At 44.7% G+C, this 15743-nt stretch overlaps 2 protein-coding genes across 2 annotated transcripts; one reads left to right on the top strand and one right to left on the bottom strand.

Annotated features, from left to right (window-relative positions):
• Positions 1-670: 670 nt before the first annotated feature.
• Positions 671-13215, top strand: LOC123758509 (SUMO-interacting motif-containing protein 1-like). Its single transcript, XM_069322998.1, has 3 exons — positions 671-740; positions 12335-12747; positions 12877-13215. Exons 1-3 carry the CDS (start codon positions 671-673, stop codon positions 13213-13215), a joined length of 822 nt encoding a protein of 273 aa, XP_069179099.1.
• A 1349-nt stretch (positions 13216-14564) lies between these two features.
• On the bottom strand, positions 14565-15152 carry LOC138363631 (S-antigen protein-like). The gene has a single exon (XM_069322999.1). The coding sequence runs from the start codon at positions 15150-15152 to the stop codon at positions 14565-14567; it is 588 nt and encodes a 195-aa protein (XP_069179100.1).
• Positions 15153-15743: the final 591 nt, after the last annotated feature.

Below are 15743 nucleotides of genomic sequence, written 5' to 3' on the forward strand. Positions count from 1 at the left end.
CACTTTCCGTAGTGTATGTCAGGCTCTGAATTTATTGGAGAACGACCGACACTGGGATGTATGCATTAATGACGCGTCCAACAAGTCACATCCAAATCAAATTCTTGCATTTTTACAATTATATTGACCACTGGTTCTCCTTCATCTCCATCAGAGTATGGGAGAAACACAAATCGCACATGGCTGAACATATTTTCTAACGAATACGCAAGGAAAATTCAAATATGAACATGAATTTCACAGCAGAAATCTACAACGAAGCGTTGATAATGATTGAAGATTTGTGCTTACAAATCGTGAACAAAGTTCTTAATTAATTGGGAATGCCTTCACCATATCCATCTTCTGCTGCTTCGTTCGATGTAGAATTGCGTCGTGAACAAAATTACAACACGGGTGAACTGTTATCGTATTTGCAATCAAATATACTTAAGCTAACGCTTGAGTGAAAAGGCATTTACAATCAAATAACTCAAACTGTCAATAAAGGGTTTGGAGAAATTTTCTTAGATGCGCCAGGAGGAACTGTAAAACCTTCCTTATTAGATTGATTTTGGCAGCATTTCGATCCCAAAATGGCATAACCTTAGCTTTTGCATCGTCCGGAATGGCTTCGACATTGCTACCAGGTGGAAGAACTGCTACTTCGGCTTTGAAATTTCCATTGAACATGCAATTCATTGAAACTCCCACTTGCAACATTTCCAAAGCATCTGCCATGGAAAAAGTATTGCAGAAATGTAAACTTATTGTTTGGGATGAATGCACAATGGCCCACAAAAAATAGATCGAGGCTCTTGATCGATCATTGCAAGATTTGCGTGGAAACATCAGACCATTTTGGAACGCATTAATATTGCTTGCAGGAGATTTCATGCAAACATTACCTGTAATTCCTCAACCGACACCAGCGGACGAAATAAATGCTCGCCTGAAATACTCTACTTTTTGGCGCCACGTAACGATGTTAAAATTAACTACAAATATGCGTGTCCAACTGCAAAACGACTCATCAGCTGATATATTCTCACATCCATTTTTGGAAATTAGTAACGTAAACGTGCTGGTTGATCTGACCTCAGGACGAATTTCATTGCCTCATAACTTCTACAATTTAGTGACGTCCAAAGAAGTATTGGCTGAAAAAGTATTTTCCAATATTCAAACCAATTATAAGAATCACGATTGGCTGAGTGAACGAGCTGTTCTTGCGGCCAAGAACCAAGACGTTTAAGAACTTAACAATATTATTCAATCTAACATTCAAATCAAGGCAGTCACATACAATTCCGTTGTATTCCACTGTTGAGGAAGCAGATGAAGCGGTTAATTACCCAACAAGATTTTTTAATTCACTCTATCTGCCAGGGATACCACCGCACGAACTGCAATTGAAAATCGGCGTGCCAATTATCATTTTGCGAAATATCAACCAGCGAAAGCTTAGCAACGGCACGCGGCTTGCAGTAAAAAATTATTCAACAACGTCGTAGAAGCAACCATCTTGACAGGACCTTTCAAAGGTGAAGATGTCCTCATTTCTCACATTCCTATGATTTCAACCGATTTGCCATTTCATTTTAAGAGGTTGTAGTTCCTAATTCGATTGGCGTTTGCAATTACCATCAACAAAGTTCAGGGCCAATCTTTAGAATTGTGAGTTTTATATCTAGACACGGATTGCTTCTCACATGGACAAATATATGTTGTGGGTTCTAGAGTCGGCAATCAGACAATCTCTATATCTTCACAGACAGTGGAACAAGAAAAAATATTGTATACCCACAAGCATTGTGAAATTAAACATGTTGTTGACCAGACCACACACTAGAAGTTGAAGGGACGACGACGTTTCGGTCCGTCCTGGACCATTCTCAAGTCGACTTGAGAATGGTCCAGGACGGACCGAAACGTCGTCGTCCCTTCAACTTCTAGTGTGTGGTCTGGTCAACATACTTCAGCCACGTTATTGTGACTCATCGCCTGCATTAAACATGTTAGAAACGTGCGGTTTCTCTTTTCATTCTTTTCCATTTAACTAGTCTGAGCCTCAGCCACGCGTGGCGGGTACAGGTAGTACCAGCCACAACGACGGTCAACGCGACTGTACGCGTTGACCGTCGATACCTGGAAATATCAGCGAATACGACGCTGATTGTTGACGCTGACGCTGATGTTGGCTTTTAAACCCATAAAACGTTAAGTGAATTGGAGGACATTTATTAATCGTTTAAACGAGAAAATAATTAGCAAATATAACGTCGTTGGTTGATATTCGAAGCGTGGCAACAGGAAGCATATTGATCACCGTCTGTTGACCCTCGAGATGAGATTTGAACATAGTTACTATATTTAATAAAAAAAAAATAATCATTCGAGAAAGCCTGTGACCAGGAGCTTGAACTTGAAGACCAACGCATAATTTAGCTATACATCTACTCCGCACTATCCATATGTATATCAGACACACACAGGTATAATCTGTTGTATTAGATAAGTTTTTGGGCGAGGTTTTCAACTCATTTTCGAGATGTGTAATTTAGTTGCTGATGACTCGACTCCCGTATAGAAGGTCATTGTCAAGGCAACAAAATCACGTAAGATAAAGTGTTGTGTTAATTATATACTCTTCATTATCGCCAAAAACTTTTATTATTCTCTTTGTTAACTTTGACGGTCGCCGGCGATAGCCTCCCGGGTCTCATTGTAAGGTGAAGGGGTTAAAGTGGCCCGCCCCAGGGACTGAGTTTCATGTGAAGAGGTTAAAGTTGCCTTTCTCAGGTTCCAAGTGTCATGAGAAGAGTTTAAAGTGGCCAACTCCGGGGTCTAGATGTCATGTATAGAGGTTAAAATACCCTACTCAAGGGTCTAAGAATAATGTGAAAGGGTTAAGAGTACCCCTTCACTGGGTCAAAGGATAATGTGAAAGAGTTAAAGTTCACTGTCCCCAGAGACTAAACATATTGATGAACGGATAAAGTTACCTGACCCCCAAATGACGACTGGTTATAGTACAATGTGAAAGGGTTAATGCTCCCTGGCCCCTGGAGCTAAGTGTATAGCGAAAGGGTTAAATAGGTCACTCAGTCAGATTGAAAGGAACAACCTTGAAGTCGATAAATTTGATTGTGACATGAAACTCTAAAGTCGACGAATTGTTACTTGGTTTTCCTTCCCCCTTTTATAAGATTCACTTCTTGCGCCCATCTTCAGTCTGTCACAGATTGTACTGAGTCAAGGTTTTCGTTGCAGGTGAGGCAAATGTCAAGCCAAATATGCAGTGATACCCACACGAGACACATGTACAGGATTGTATTCCTGTGTGGTGTGTATTGCAAAGTACAGATATGAATACCGAGGTATGCATATATGTATATCATGGTATGTATACCGTGTAGACGGGGAAGGTGTTTGTGTGTGTGTGTGAGGGGAGAGGGGGGTTAAGGTTGGTGTGACGTGAGGGGTTGGGGATGAAGGGGAGGGAATAGGGAGAGACATGGAACGTGTGTGGGAGGGGGGGGGGAAGGGGGGGCTGTTTTTACCTCTCAGTACTTACCTATCACTGACAATGGGGGGGGGGGGATGAAGTCTAGGTCTGTTTTGCCCCCAACTTACCATCTTGTTGTACCCGCGGTGTTATAGGCTAACTATTTTTTATGTTTAAAATCTTTGTCTAATCTATCCTTAATGTTTTGGATGGAGAAGATTCTCAAAACTTCTACTTCTGATTCTTCTTCTTCTTGTGCATTCCACTAGTTGACCGCTCGTTCCATTGTAGTATCGTATTTCTTTACATAGACTCATTTCTTTATAGTTTACATTTGTGTCCTCCTGTTTCTCAATTTAATAAACCTATCCCTGTAAACCCTTTCAATTTAATTTAGTATCTTGAATGTTGTAATCATATGTTTCATCTGTCCTGCAAGACTGTGAGGCCTCAGCTCCTTCAGACTAACCTCATATTTTAACCTTTCAGCTTTATGACGAATCTAGTCGCAAACCTGTGTGCTTTTTGTCCAATTTTAGTTCAGTGCTTCACATAGTGTGAAATCCTGGCCGGTGTTGCATATTCCAGGATTGGTCAAGCAAAGGCTATGGAATGGGCCTTGAAACAATAAAAAGTGTCCCAATTTAGGTTTCAAAACAACGTTCTAATGTCAGCCAGCGACCCATGTGTGACCGAGGTCATCCAGCCTGTGTGTGTGTGTGTTGTGTACTCACCTATTTGTTCTCACCTATTTGTGCTTGCGGGGGTTGAGCTCTGGCTCTTTGGTCCCGCCTCTCAACTGTCAATCAACTGGTGTACAGGTTACTGAGCCTATTGGGCCCTATCATATACACTTGAAACTGTGTATGGAGTCAGTCTCCACCACATCACTGCCTAATGCATTACATTTGTCAACTGCTCTGACACTAAAAAAAATATTTCTAATGTCTCTGTGGCTCATTTGGGCACTCAGTTTCCACCTGTGTCCCCTAGTGCTTGTGCCCCTTATGTTAAATAGCCCGTCTCCATCTACCCTGTCAATTCCTCTGAGAATCTTGTACGTGGTGATCATATCCTCCCTAACTCTTCGGTCTTCTAGCAACGTGAGGTTTAATTCCTGTAGTCTCTCCTCGTAGCTCATACCAATCACCCCGGGTACTAGTCTGGTGGCAAACCGTTCAACTTTTTCTAGTTTGCTCTTATGCTTAACTAGATATGGACTCCATGCTGGGGCTGCATACTCCAGGATTGGTCTAACATAGGTGGTATACAAAGTTCTGAACGATTCCTTGCACAAGTGTCTAAATGCCGATGTTATGTTAGCCAACCTGGCATATGCTGCTGCTGTTATCCCCTTGATATGGGCTGCAGGGGACAGGTTTGGCGTGATATCAACCCCCAGGTCTTTCTCTCTCTGACTCGTGTAGAATTTCATCACCCAAATGATACCTTGTAACTGGCTTCCTGCTCTCAACACCTATCTTCATTAAATTACATTTGCTTGGGTTAAACTCTAACAACCATTTGTTCGACCATTCCTTTAGTTTGTCTAGGTCTTCTTGAAGCCTCAAGTAGTCCTCCTCTGTCTTAATCCTTCTCATAATTTTGGCATCGTCAGCAAACATTGAGAGGAATGAATCTATACCCTCCGGTAGATCGTTCACGTATATCAGAAACATGATAGGACCGAGACCAGAGCCCTGTGGAACTCTACTGTTGACTTCACGCCAATCTGAGGTCTTACCCCTCACCGTAATTCTTTTCTTCCTATTGTTTACGTATTTCCTTATCCACTGGAGCACTTAACCAGTTACTCCTGCCTGTCTCTCCAGCTTATGTACCAGCCTCTTATGGGTGACTGTATCAAAGACTTTCCGACAGTCCAAAAAAATGCAGTTTGCCCAGCCTTCTCTTTCTTGTTTAATCTATGTCACCTGATCGTAGAATTCTATTAAGCCTGTACGGCAAGATTTACCCTCCCTGAACCCATGTTGGCGATTAGTCACGAAGTCCCTTCTTTCCAGATGTGTTACTTGATTTTTTCTCATGATCTTCTCCATCACTTTGCATGGTATACAATTTAAGGACACTGGCCTGTAGTTCAGTGCCTCTTGTCTGTCACCCTTTTTGTATATTGGGACCACATTAGCCGCCTTACATATTTCTGGTAGGTCTCCCGTCTCCAGTGACCTACTATACAATACAGAGAGTGGCAAGCAGAGTGCCTCTGCACACTCTTTCAATACCCATGGTGATATCCCGTCTGGACCCACAACCTTTCTCACATCCAGATCCAACATGTGTCTATTGACCTCATCTTTCGTAATTTCGAACCCTTCCAAGGCCGCCTGGTTTACTGCCTCCTCTCCTAGCGCAGTGACCTCACCATGTTCTACTGTGAAGACATCCTGGAACCTCTTGTTGAGTTCCTCGCACACCTCTTTGTCATTCTCTGTATACCTGTCCTCGCCTGTTCTTTCACTGCTGTCTTCCTCCTGATATGACTGTGGAGTAGCTTCGGATCGGTGTTGGTTTTGCTTGCTCTATCATTTTCATTATTTTTCTCTGCTTCCCTTCTCACAATAACATACTCATTCCTGGATCTCTGGTATCTCTTTCTCCGCTTTCTGGTGTTCTGTTATTTCGGAAGTTTCTCCACGCTCTTGCGTTCATGAGACATGTATGCTTCCATACATGCCCTGTTAAACCATGGATTCTTCTTTTGCTTCTCGGATTTTTCCCTTTGGGAGAAACCTGTTTACTGCCTCCTGACACTTTTGGGTGACATAGTCCATCATGTCTTGTACCGACTTAACTCTGAGGTCTGTGTCCCATGGTATATCCCTTAAGAAACTTCTCATCCCCTCATAATTCCCCTTTATGTATGCAAGTCTTTTGTTTTCTAGTTCTTTTTGGGGGGAGATAAGTTCTAGCTCTACCAGGTACTCAAAGATCAATACACTGTGATCACCCATTCCTAAGGGTGCTTTGTGTGTGTGTGTGTGTGTGTGTGTGTGTGTGTGTGTGTGTGTGTGTGTGTGTGTGTGTGTGTGTGTGTGTGTGTGTGTGTGTGTGTGTGTGTGTGTGTGTGTACTTACCTAATTGTGCTTGCGGGGGTTGAGCTCTGGCTCTTTGGTCCCGCCTCTCAACCGTCAATCAACTGGTGTACAGATTCCTGAGCCTATTGGGCTCTATCATATCTACATTTGAAACTGTGAATGGAGTCAGCCTCCACCACATCACTTCCTAATGCATTCCATTTGCTAACTACTCTGACACTGAAAAAGTTCTTTCTAACGTCTCTGTGGCTCATTTGGGTACTCAGCTTCCACCTGTGTCCCCTTGTTCGCGTCCCACCAGTGTTGAAAAGTTCGTCCTTGTTTACCCGGTCGATTCCCCTGAGGATTTTGTAGGTTGTGATCATGTCCCCCCTTACTCTTCTGTCTTCCAGTGTCGTGAGGTGCATTTCCCGCAGCCTTTCCTCATAACTCATGCCTCTTAGTTCTGGGACTAGTCTAGTAGCATACCTTTGGACTTTTTCCAGCTTCGTCTTGTGCTTGACAAGGTACGGGCTCCATGCTGGGGCCGCATACTCCAGGATTGGTCTTACATATGTGGTGTACAAGATTCTGAATGATTCCTTACACAGGTTCCTGAACGCCGTCCTGATGTTAGCCAGCCTCGCATATGCCGCAGACGTTATTCTCTTTATGTGGGCTTCAGGAGACAGGTTTGGTGTGATATCAACTCCTAGATCTTTCTCTCTGTCTGTTTCATTAAGTACTTCATCTCCTATTCTGTATCCTGTGCCTGGCCTCCTGTTTCCACTGCCTAGTTTCATTACTTTGCATTTACTCGGGTTGAACTTCAACAGCCATTTGTTGGACCATTCACTCAGTCTATCCAGGTCATCTTGTAGCCTCCTACTATCATCCTCTGTTTCAATCCTCCTCATAATTTTTGCATCGTCGGCAAACATTGAGAGGAACGAATCTATACCCTCTGGGAGATCATTTACATATACCAGAAACAGTATAGGTCCAAGGACTGACCCCTGCGGGACTCCACTTGTGACGTCTCGCCAATCTGAGACCTCACCCCTCACACAGACTCGTTGTCTCCTGTTGCTTAGGTATTCCTCTATCCACCGGAGTACCTTCCCTCTCACTCCAGCCTGCATCTCCAACTTTCGCACTAGCCTCTTGTGTGGCACTGTATCAAAGGCTTTCTGACAATCCAAAAATATGCAGTCTGCCCACCCTTCTCTTTCTTGCCTTATTTTTGTTGCCTGGTCGTAGAATTCAAGTAACCCTGTGAGGCAGGACCTGCCATCCCTGAACCCATGTTGATGCTGTGTTACAAAGTTCCTTCGCTCCAGATGCTCCACTAGTTTTTTTTCGCACAATCTTCTCCATCAGCTTGCATGGTATGCAGGTTAGGGACACTGGCCTGTAGTTCAGTGCCTCCTGTCTATCCCCTTTCTTGTATATCGGGACTACGTTAGCTGCTTTCCAAGTATCTGGCAGTTCCCCTGTTGCCAGTGATTTGTTATACACTATGGAGAGTGGTAGGCTCAGTTCTCTTGCTCCTTCCTTTAGAACCCAAGGGGAGATTCCATCTGGGCCTATAGCCTTCGTCACGTCCAACTCTAGTAAACACTTCCTTACTTCCCCACTGGTAATCTCAAACTCTTCCAGTGGTTCCTGGTTAGCTATTCCCTCACTTACCTCTGGAATTTCTCCTTGTTCTAAGGTGAAGACCTCCTGGAATTTCTTATTCAATTCCTCACACACTTCCTTGTCATTTGTAGTGAATCCTTCCGCCCCTATCCTTAATCTCATAACCTGTTCCTTTACTGTTGTTTTTCTCCTAATGTGGCTATGCAACAATTTAGGCTGAGTCTTTGCCTTGCTTGCGATGTCATTTTCGTATTGTCTTTCTGCCTCTCTTCTCATCCTGACATATTCATTCCTGGCATTCTGGTATCTTTCTCTGCTCTCCAGTGTCCTGTTATTCCTATAGTTTCTCCATGCCCTTTTACTTTGCTGCTTAGCTAGCCTACATCTTTGATTAAACCATGGGTTTCTCATCTTCATTTCTCTGTTTTCCTTTTGGACTGGGACAAACTTGTTTGCTGCGTCCTTGCACTTCTGCGTGATGTAATCCATCATATCTTGGGCCGTCTTTCCCCTGAGCTCTGTTTCCCATGCTATATCTGTTAGGAATTTTCTTATCCCCTCATAGTTTCCCTTTCGGTATGCTAACCTTTTGGTTTCGGTATCCCTCCTCGAGTTCAATAACCCTTCTTCAATCAAGTACTCAAACACCAGTACACTGTGGTCGCTCATTCCTACTGGGTCCTCAAAACCGATTTCTCTTATGTCGGAGTCGTTCAGAGTGAAGACTAGGTCGAGTCTCGCTGGTTCGTCATTGCCTCTCATCCTTGTGGGTTCTCCGACATGCTGCGTTAAAAAGTTGCTTGTCACCACCTCCAATAGTTTGGCTCTCCACGTATCCTCGCCTCCATGCGGTTCCTTGTTCTCCCAGTCAATCTTTCCGTGATTGAAGTCGCCCATGATGAGCAGGTGGGATCTATTTCTACAGGCAGCAGAGGCTGCCCTCTCAATTATAGTGTTAACTGCCTTGTTGTTGTTTTCATACTCTTGACTGGGTCTCCTGTCATTTGGTGGAGGGTTGTATATTACTGCTACTACTATTCTTGGTCCTCCCATTGTTATGGTGCCTGCTATGTAGTCTCTGAACTCCTCACAGCCCGGGATGGCCATCTCCTTAAAACTCCATTCCCTTCTCATGAGTAGGGCCACTCCGCCTCCTCCTCTACCTTCCCTCTCTTTCCTTATTACTGTATACTCCTGGGGAAACACGGCATTCGTTATGATTCCAGAGAGTTTTGTTTCAGTGAGTCCGATTACATCTGGGTTAACTTCTTGTGCTCTTTCCCTTAGTTCACTTGTCTTGCTTGTGATCCCATCTATGTTCGAGTACATCACCCTGAAACTGACTCTCTTCTGCTTCTTTTCTGGGGGGGACCTTTGGGATCTGGGGTGAGTGGGAGCTGGGGGGACCTGGCACGGGGGGATTGGTGGAGGAGGGAGGGCTTGGGGTGGTGGGGGAGAGGGGGAGGGTACAGGGGGTGGATAAGAGGGGGAGGGTACAGGGGGTGGATAAGAGGGGGAGGGTACAGGGGGTGGATAAGAGGGGGAGGGTACAGGGGGTGGGTAAGAGAGGGAGGGTTGGGGAAGCATGGGGGGAGGAGAGGCTGTGGGGGATAGGGGAGATGGGGGGGCTTGGGGGAAGAGAAAAGGGTGGAGGGCTTGGGGGGCGTGGGGGAAAAGGGAGGGCTGAGGTGGGTGAGGAAGAGGGGAGGGTTTAGGGGAGTGGGGGAGAGGGGAAGACTTAGGTGGGGTGGGGGAGAGTGGGGGGCTTAGGGGGGAGGGGGAGAAGGGAGGGCATGGGGGTGTGTGTGTGTGTGTGTGTGTGTGTGTGTGTGTGTGTGTGTGTGTGTGTGTGTGTGTGTGTACTCACCTAGTTGTGTCTGCAGGATCGAGCATTGACTCTTGGATCCCGCCTTTCGAGCATCGGTTGTTTACAGCAATGACTCCTGCCCCATTTCCCTATCATACCTGGTTTTAAAATTATGAATAGTATTTGCTTCCACAACCTGTTCCTGAAGTGCATTCCATTTCCCCACTACTCTCACGCTAAAAGAAAAATTCCTAACATCTCTGTGACTCATCTGAGTTTCAAGCTTCCATCCATGTCCTCTCGTTCTGTTACTATTCCGTGTGAACATTTCGTCCAAGTCCACTCTGTCAATCCCTCTAAGTAACTTATACGTTCCTATCATGTCCCCCCTCTCCCTTCTTCTTTCTAGTGTCGTAAGGCACAGTTCCCTCAGGCGCTCCTCATACCCCATCCCTCGTAGCTCTGGGACGAGTCTCGTTGCAAACCTCTGAACCTTTTCCAGTTTCATTATATGCTTCTTCAGATGGGGACTCCATGATCAGGCGGCATACTCTAAGACTGGCCTCACGTAGGCAGTGTAAAGCGCCCTAAATGCCTCCTTACTTAGGTTTCTGAATGATGTTCTAACTTTTGCCAGTGTAGAGTACGCTGCTGTCGTTATCCTATTAATATGTGCCTCAGGAGATAGATTAGGTGTTACGTCCACCCCCAGGTCTCTTTCACGCGTCGTTACAGGTAGGCTGTTCCCCTTCATTGTGTACTGTCCCTTTGGTCTCCTATCTCCTAGTCCCATTTCCATAACTTTACATTTGCTCGTGTTGAATTCTAGTAGCCATTTCTCTGACCATCTCTGCAATCTGTTCAGGTCCTCTTGGAGGATCCTGCAATCCTCATCTGTCACAACTCTTCTCATCAACTTTGCATCATCCGCAAACATCGACATGTAGGACTCTACGCCTGTAAACATGTCGTTAACATATACAAGAAATAGAATTGGTCCCAGCACCGATCCTTGTGGTACTCCACTTGTTACTGTTCGCCAGTCCGACTTCTCGCCCGTTACCGTAACTCTTTGGCTCCTTCCTGTTAGGTAGTTCCTTATCCATGCTAGGACCTTTCCCCCCACCCCCGCCTGCCTCTCGAGCTTGAACAGCAGTCTCATGTGCGGTACTGTATCAAAGGCTTTTTGGCAGTCCAGAAATATGCAGTCTGCCCAACCATCTCTGTCCTGTCTTATCCACGTTGTGTGTGTGTGTGTGTGTGTGTGTGTGTGTATGTGTGTGTGTGTGTGTGTGTGTGTGTGTGTGTGTGTGTGTGTGTGTGTGTGTGTGTGTGTGTGTGTGTGTGTGTGTGTGTGTGTGTGTGTGTGTGTGTGTGTGTGTGTGCGTGTGTGTGTGTGTGTGTGTGTGTGCCTGCCTTTGGTGTTTGGTGAATGACCAAAATTTGAATGAATGTGAGTGAATGACGTTTGGTTAATGACTTCCTCTCCCAAAAATCTGTCCGGTTTTTGAGAGTGTAGAAGAGAGCTGGGAGATAGTTACAGTGATGGGAGATAGTTACAGTGATGGGAGATAGTTACAGTGATGGGAGATAGTTACAGTGATGGGAGATAGTTACAGTGATGGGAGATAGTTACAGTGATGGGAGATAGTTACAGTGATGGGAGATAGTTACAGTGATGGGAGATAGTTACAGTGATGGGAGATAGTTACAGTGATGGGAGATAGTTACAGTGATGGGAGATGGTTACAGTGATGGGAGATAGTTACAGTGATGGGAGATGGTTACAGTGATGGGAAACATTAAAGTGTTGGGAGACAGTTACTGAGGACAATTACAGTTAAGGTGCGTGCGGGAGACCTGGGACCCGCCACACCGACCCGGGTACCCCCGGTCAACCCAACTAGTTATATAATAAATGAAGCGAATAATCAAGGTAGTTCCAGTGAGTCTTTTTAACCATAACAAAGCTTTTGCTATTGCTCCATAGGAAAAGTTAACCAGAAAAAGGTTAAACAATATATATGTCTTCAGAGAACAATAACGAGATGTTAGAAAGAGACTTAGTTAGCACCAATATAAAAAAAAAGGCTAAGTGCAGAAGAACTCATAATTCCAAGAATCACGGCACGGGTTCAATCATGCAATCAACTGTCCACCTAAACATGCAAATCTGTCAACCCCCCCCCCCCATCCATGGTAGCGTTGTTTGGAACTATTAAATAATTTATGAGCACGGGATTACTACCAGGTTTATCTATACTGATAATCACCATGGTGGCGAGAGCTTACACTCACGCAAACTGTTTAATTAATGCAGAATAAGCTTGTCCTGGAACATAGCAAGTGTTTATATTGCAGCATACAACGACCAAGGTGGCAGGAAGGTAGATAACATTCTAGAGAGCAAGACGGGCATAGTTTGCAGCGGGAAGGGGAGAGAGGACAAACCAAGAAGCAAAGGCGATATACCAAGAAGCCAAGGCGATATACCAAGAAGCAAAGGCGATATACCAAGAAGCAAAGGCGATATACCAAGAAGCAAAGGCGATATACCAAGAAGCCAAGGGAGATATACCAAGAAGCAAGGGGGACATACCAAGAAGCAACGGGATATACCAAGAAGCAAAGGCGATATACTAAGAAGCCAAGGGGATATACCAAGAAGCCAAGGGGGATATACCAAGAAGCAAGGGGGACATACCAAGAAGCAAAGGCGATATACTAAGAAGCCAAGGGGATATACCAAGAAGCCAAGGGGGATATACCAAGAAGCAAGGGGGATATACCAAGAAGCAGCGGGGACATACCAAGAAGCAAGGGGGACATATCAATAAGCAAGGGTGACATACCAAGAAGCAAGGGGGGACATACCAAAAAGCAAGGGGGGACATACCAAAAAGCAAGGGGGACATACCAAGAAGCAAGGGGGATATACCAAGAAGCAAGGGGGATATACCAAGAAGCAAGGGGGATATACCAAGAAGCAAGGGGGATATACCAAGAAGCAAGGGGGATATACCAAGGAGCAAGGGGGATATACCAAGAAGCAAGGGGGATATACCAAGAAGCAAGGGGGACATACCAAGAAGCAAGGGGGATATACCAAGAAGCAAGGGGGACATACCAAGAAGCAAGGGGGATATACCAAGAAGCAAGGGGGACATACCAAGAAGCAAGGGGGACATACCAAGAAGCAAGGGGGACATACCAAGAAGAAGGGGGGTTATACCAAGTTCTAATATGTAATAAAAACGTTATAACAAGAAGTAACAACGTTCTAATCTATATAAATAAAAATGCAAATGTTCGATTGTTCAAAATCGCTAATCTCCGAAAGTTCTTCACCGATTGCTTTGAAATTTTCACACAACGTTCCATTAGCATCCGAACAGGTTTATATATACCCATTATATAAATGTCACGTCTGTGACGGGAAAAAAACATTTTTTTCAAAACTGTGTTTTTTCATGTGTTTCTCATGCGAGGGAAATCTTCGAAACCTCTTCACTGATTGCTTGGAAATTTTGACACAACGATGCATTCGAATAGACGCGTGTTTTTATATATCTACTACATACATGCCCCATCGGATACATGAAAAAAAACTATTTTTTATTTTAAACAGCACCATCTGTTCTGCGTAAGAGCAGCATACACTGTAATCTCCAAAAGTTCTTTTCTGATTGCTTTGAAATTTTGACACAACGATCCATTCGAATACATGCGTGTTTTTATATACCTACTATATAGATGCCACACCTGTGACAGGTAAAAACATACTTTTTTGAAAAACAGCGCCATCTGTTGCATGTACTGATACAACAGATTAATATTGGGGAATTGGAGATGGTGAGGAGGACGAAGGGACAAAGGAGGGTGTACTGGTGGGGAGGACAAGGGGATGGGGGAGGGGAATGGTAGAGATCACAAAGGGACAGGGGAGTAGGGAACGGTTGGGAGAACGAGAGGGACATTAGAGGGGGGGGGGGAATGGTAGGGAGAACTGGGAGAAAGGGGAATGTTGCTGTGGCACAGCAACGCACCTGTGTTGCTGAGCCACAGCAACATTCCCCTGTCTCCCAGTTCTCCCCACCATTTCCCCCTCCCCTGGCCTGGCACTGGTTAGTGCCCCTTTAAATAGTGTTACGTAATCTTGTACGGTCTAGTGACTGCTGCGAGCATTATGAGTCATAATCTTGTACGGTCTGGTGACTGCTGCGAGCATTATGAGTCGTAATCTTGTACGGTCTGGTGACTGCTGCGAGCATTATGAGTCATAATCTTGTACGGTCTCGTGACTGCTGCGAGCATTATGAGTCATAATCTTGTACGGTCTGGTGACTGCTGCGAGCATTATGAGTCGTAATCTTGTACGGTCTGGTGACTGCTGCGAGCATTATGAGTCATAATCTTGTACGGTCTGGTGACTGCTGCGAGCATTATGAGTCATAATCGTGTACGGTCTGGTGACTGCTGCGAGCATTATGAGTCGTAATCTTGTACGGTCTGGTGACTGCTGCGAGCATTATGAGTCATAATCTTGTACGGTCTGGTGACTGCTGCGAGCATTATGAGTCGTAATCAAGAATTAACTCGCTCGGTCTCGATTTTCACTGTAAATATCCTCTCTGTCACTTTTATCACTGCTGACATTCTCACTCTTATCACTGCTGACATTCTCACTCTTATCACTGCTGACATTCTCACTCTTATCACTGCTGGCATTCTCACTCTTATCACTGCTGGCATTCTCACTCTTATCACTGCTAACATTCTCACTCTTATCACTGCTAACATTCTCACTCTTATCACTGCTAACATTCTCACTCTTATCACTGCTGATATTCTCACTCTTATCACTGCTGACATTCTCACTCTTATCACTGCTGGCATTCTCACTCTTATCACTGCTGGCATTCTCACTCTTATCACTGCTAACATTCTCACTCTTATCACTGCTAACATTCTCACTCTTATCACTACTAACATTCTCACTCTTATCACTGCTAACTTTCTCACTCTTATCACAGCTAATATGCTCACTCTTATCACTGCTAACATTCTCACTTTTATCACTGCTGACATTCTCACTCTTATCACTGCTAACATTCTCACTCTTATCACTGCTAACATACTCACTCTTATCAACTTTAACATGCTCCACCACTCTTATCATTGCTAACACGCTCACTCTTATCACTGCTAACACGCTCACTCTTATCACTGCTAACACGCTCACTCTTATCACTGCTAACACGCTCACTCTTATCACTGCTAACACGCTCACTCTTATCACTGCTAACACGCTCACTCTTATCACTGCTAACACGCTCATTCTTATCAACTTTAACATGCTCCACCTCTCCTATCACTCTGAACATGTTCACTCATCACAACTAACAGCCTTGTTTGGTTCTGTGTAACGAAGCTTTCCCTGTCCTACCTCAGCGTCCCCGGGCAGCGTTCCCCACCCCCAGGCAGAATTGTGCGTCCCAGTAACAACAACAACGAGAAAATAGGAGCAATGAGGTGACTCGAAACACCGATCAACGAACTCCCTCCCTCCCTCCATGCAGCACTCGTTAACCCTCCCCCTCTCCCCACTTTGGTACACATAACTTTGGTGTAATTTCTTTGAATAATAATAATTTTAATAACAGGTTCATGAAGTAAGATGCACACAGTACAGAGAAGAAGGGTAACCTCCTGCCGGCCTGACTTAAGATTTTTTTTTTTTAGGGGGGGGGGGGGAGGGGATTGGAACTCT

This window comes from Procambarus clarkii, chromosome 11, assembly GCF_040958095.1.
Source record: "Procambarus clarkii isolate CNS0578487 chromosome 11, FALCON_Pclarkii_2.0, whole genome shotgun sequence".
NCBI classification, from domain to species: Eukaryota; Metazoa; Arthropoda; class Malacostraca; order Decapoda; family Cambaridae; genus Procambarus; species Procambarus clarkii.